The sequence below is a fragment of the Silurus meridionalis genome, chromosome 4, assembly GCF_014805685.1.
Source record: "Silurus meridionalis isolate SWU-2019-XX chromosome 4, ASM1480568v1, whole genome shotgun sequence".
Taxonomy (NCBI): Eukaryota; Metazoa; Chordata; class Actinopteri; order Siluriformes; family Siluridae; genus Silurus; species Silurus meridionalis.
Genome location: NC_060887.1, coordinates 33,949,265 through 33,953,841, shown reverse-complemented (window position 1 = coordinate 33,953,841; position 4,577 = coordinate 33,949,265). Strand labels below are relative to the sequence as shown.

General features: G+C 49.0%; 1 protein-coding gene across 1 annotated transcript; it reads right to left on the bottom strand.

The window, feature by feature from the left end:
* Positions 1-1,139: 1,139 nt before the first annotated feature.
* On the bottom strand, positions 1,140-4,012 carry fzd8a (frizzled class receptor 8a). The gene has a single exon (XM_046848455.1). The coding sequence runs from the start codon at positions 3,527-3,529 to the stop codon at positions 1,772-1,774; it is 1,758 nt and encodes a 585-aa protein (XP_046704411.1). The 5' UTR covers positions 3,530-4,012; the 3' UTR covers positions 1,140-1,771.
* Between the last annotated feature and the right edge of the window lie 565 nt (positions 4,013-4,577).

Here is a 4,577-nt window from a genome sequence, read left to right as displayed (position 1 = left end):
AATGGTTTCTGTTGATGTGCAGGTGAAATCTCAGCTTATTCGAAAACAGCAGATGAGTGCAAACGTGTAGAAATGTGAGAGTCTCTGGTTAGAGAACAGGAAGAGCAGAATAAACATGTTAAAGTGCACTTGTGATGTTTCAGTGATGGCTCTGAGGTTAAGGCAGAGTGATGGGCATAAAATCATTTAACATCAGTGTTCCACAGGCTTTATAAGCTTTTTTTAAAATCAATGTAATGACTGTATTCACCTACTGGCTGTGTGCTCCTTAATGCTTTCTGCTACTTAAATAAACTCTTTTCAAGCTCATAAAGGGTTTGTTAACGTCCTGATTATGTGACCAAAAAGCAAGCAATACGATGGAAAGAAAAAAATTCAAGATTGCACCAAAATGATGACAAAAGCAAGAAGATTGTTTTTCCTTTGCATGACACCCACGTTTGATTGGGAAGCTCTTTCTAGGAGTGTTAATACAGTGCTGTCAGAGCTCCACAATAACATAAAAAAACCTTTCCATGTCAGATTAGGTAAAGGGGACCACCTGTAGGGCTTCCATTCAGCGTGAAGCTAACCTACGTGATTAAATAATGCAGCCGAGCTCAAACGAGACGTTTTCCACAGCATGCTGAAAAAAATTCAAACAGTTACAAAGTCTACGAAAAAAAAAAAAAAAAAAAAAAAAAGAAGTGGAGCCCGGGCCCCCCGAGTGCTACCGTTTCAATACCGTCGATCAAAAGCGTGAGGGTCTCTGATTAGACATTAGACAACTTGGTGCATCAGTAAGTACAGAAAAAAAAGAAGGTTCTATGTACATGTCACCTTTATCCGAGACTTTAAAGAAAGATCAAAGTGTCCCCGTGGATGAAAAGCGGCCCCTTTTCTCTCGCATTTAAACCCCATTCACTCGGCCCTCTTTTATTAAATTAAGTGGTGAACACAACAATGATGGAGCTTCTCCAGCTCGAGCTGCTCGCCTCTAATTACGACCCTGATAGCCAAGAAAAGGGCTTCACTTCACAAGACCTGCACAAAGAAAAAAACACCTCTATAGCCAGCATTTTCAATAATACAGTCACCATCAGAACGAGCAAACGAAGAAAAGTTACAAGCGTTAAAAGATGCACAGGGAGAAAAAGGTGTCCGATTAAAGATTTCTCCAAAATATTTTATTGTCAAAATAAAAGCGATATTTTATCCTCTCCGAATGACATCTACACTATGTACACATTTACAATAATCTTATAAATCTTTTTCTTCTTCTTTATACAAAATTTACACCTTTTGCACAGAACTGTATAAATACATTAATAAAAAACAAGAACCCGTAGAAATATAGGAGCACTAGGATTTTAAGACTTTTTAAGGCTTGTCTGAGAGAGAGAGAGAGAGAGAGAGAGAGAGAGAGAGAGAGAGAGAAAGCGTCTTTGATATTTTTTTGATTGTTTAGACATTCTTAAAAAAAAACAAAAAAAGAAACAGAGAATAATGAAAGAAATGAAGGCGAAAACTTTTGAGCGTAAATGTGAAAGGGTTGGTGGAAATGTTCAGCACCATGTGGGACGATGCGAAGCCTGATTCTCTCTCAGCATCACTGATTGCATGTCATGTCCATATGAATAGAAATGGCAGGAAAGTAAACCACACACTGATGTGTTCGATTGTTTCAGCCAGTCTTTCCGCTTAACAGAAACCCTTCGGCAGTTTATTTGTATGGAAATGTGTGTGAGTGTGTGAGGAAAAAAAAAAGCAGGAACTGGTACGCCGAGCTCCTCTAGACCCGGGACAAAGGCATCTGCTTGGCGCAGGAGACCGAGCTGGCCGTCCCTGAGCGCCACGTCAGTCCTGCGCTCACGTCGCTGTATGCCGAGCTGCTCGCACCTTTCCCTGCCCAGCGGCACCGACAGCAGCGTGCGCACAAGGCCCGCCATGACTCCACAGTCTTCCCTGACCAGACCCACACGCCCGACGTGATGCCCACAGCCAGGCACATGAAGTACTTGAGCATGAACACGGCGTAGTCAGGCCTCTCGGCGTCTCGCTCGCGGTCCAGGGCACAGGCGCAGTTGTGTGCTGCTTCCCAGCGCTGCCGGTTGTGCTGTTCGTAGAAGTAACAGGCCACGATGACGGCAGCGGGCACCGTGTAGAGCACCGTGAACACCCCGATCCGGATCATGAGTTTCTCAAGCTTGTCCGTTTTGGTGCCACCCTGCTTGATGACACTGCGGATGCGAAACAGAGACACAAACCCGGCCAGCAGAAACATGGCTCCGATGCACAGGTAGATGAGCAGCGGGGCGAGCACGAAACCCCGCAGGTTGTCCAGGTTCTGGTTCCCCACGTAGCAGATGCCCGCAACAGGATCGCCGTCCACAGAGCTCAGTGCCAGGACGGCTATAGACTTCATGCTCGGGATGAGCCACGCAGCCAGGTGAAAGTACTGAGAATAGCTCGCAATAGCCTCGTTTCCCCACTTCATCCCCGCCGCCAAGAACCAGGTAAGAGACAAGATCACCCACCATATGGAGCTGGCCATGCCGAAGAAGTAGATCAGCAGGAAGACCACGGTGCACAGCGCAGGGCCGGTGGTTTCATAGTGGACGTGTTCCACGTCATGTTCTCGGCTGCAGGCGACCCGCTCGTGGCCCGCGATTAGACGCACGATGTAACCCACGGACACAAACATGTAGCACGCGGAGAGGAAGATGATAGGGCGCTCTGGATACTTGAATCGCTCCATGTCGATCAGGAACGTGGCCACGGTGGCGAAGGTGCTCACGAAGCACAGCACCGACCACAAGCCGATCCAGAAGGCGGTAAAAGCGCGCTCATCCGGGGTAAAGAACGGGTTATGGCAGGGCATCGCGCAGTTCGGGGTCCTTCCCGTTTTCACGCGGTTGTACAGCGGGTGCCGCTCGCTGCTCAAACGCACCATGGGCGCGCGGCACTGACACCCGGCCTCGCACGGCTGCGTCACCGGCTTGCGCTTAGCGTGTCCTCCGCCGCTCGCACCGCGGCCACCTCCGTGCGCCCTGCCGGGGTAACCTGTGGGTTTCGGCAGCACCGGCGCGGCGGTCGTGGCGTCCGTCCGGTTGTAGTCCATGCACAGCGTGTCAGGGGTGCCCTGCACGGGCAGCAGCTCGCAGCGCATGCGGTCGGGCCACGGGAAGCCGTACTGGCGCATGAGGGGCGCGCAGCCGGCACGGGCGCGCTCGCACACGCTGCGGCACGGCGGCAGCGGCTTCTTGTAGTCCTCCAGACAGATGGGTGTGTACATGCTGCACAGGAAAAAACGCAGATCCGCCGAGCACTGGATCTCCACCAGCGGCCAGAACTGATGCACCTCCAGGCCCGCCTCGTCCTGCGTGTCGTGGTTGAACTGGTTCGGCATGTAGGTGTAGTTGTATCCGATGCCCTTGCACAGCGGCACGGCGATCTCCTGGCAGCTCAGCTCCTTCGCCGTGGCGCCGCTCGACCGCCGCAGAGTCAAGAGCGCCAGGAGCAGGTAGATACCCGACAGGTAGCGCTCCATCGTCCGTAGTCTGGTCTCGGGGTTCGGCTTTTTTATTAAACGCGTGCTTTATCTCTCCTCTGGTTTAAAAAAAGGAGAAGAAAATAAAAAAGAAAGGCAGTGTCCCCCTTTAGAGCTCCAACAGCGGCATTTCTTCTTCACTTATCCTTTTTTTTTGGTGTGAAAAATAAAAAAAAAAAGCAACCAGTTTCAGTAACAGAAAAAAAAATAAAATAAAAAAAAAAATAAACAGTCCGCTTCTCATGCAACCCAAAATGGCTGGAGAAACGCGTCTCTGCCTGTCTTTCCTTCTTTTTTATTATCCCTTTCCTCTGCTTTTCCGCCTTGAAATCAGCAGTCGGATCTTGGTGAAGACGCACAAACACGACTCCGGGTTCGAGAGAGTCAGACACCAGGCAAAAATAAATAAAAACATGAAGCAGTCGGAGTCGCGTTTTACGCACCGCGTCTCACAAAAGCGCCTTTTCTCCTTATTCTCCTTATACAAATCCGTGCACACTAGCGCCACTCTCTGCGCCTTTATACGCACTGGGATTCACCACGCCCCTGTATGACACCCTGACCAATCAGAGAACAGGGGGGCGGGGTCTGGTCAGTCAATGCTTTGATTAGGTGTTGCAGAGGTTTATTAATTTTATTAATTTATTTCAATTGGACATTTTCTTCAAGGAGTTCATGCATCCCCCTCCTCCTCCTCCTCCTCATCATCATTATCATGCATTATCATGAAAAATAAAAATTCAGTGTTAAATGTAGAACAGGGCAGGTTTGTTTGGTGTTTTTTTTCTTTAATAAGGGGGTAATGGGGGTATCCTACTTGGCAATGTGGGGTGTTTATGTTTTAATTGATGTGCTGATGTTCTACTGTTGTGTTTAATAGAGCTGGCACAGGAGGGGGGTAATTACAAAAGAAGGAGGGGTAAGGTAAGGTGGGGTTGGTGGGGATGGTGGGGTGTTGGGGGCAAAAACAAGTAGACAAGTTGATAGGTTTGTTAACAGTGTCAGAACAACAATCTCCCCCCTCCCCGTCACACCAGCGTCTCGCATG

Excerpts from the sequence above, each read along its gene's own strand:
- fzd8a (XM_046848455.1), bottom strand. The coding sequence starts at position 3,529 with ATGGAGCGCTACCTGTCGGGTATCTACCTGCTCCTGGCGCTCTTGACT.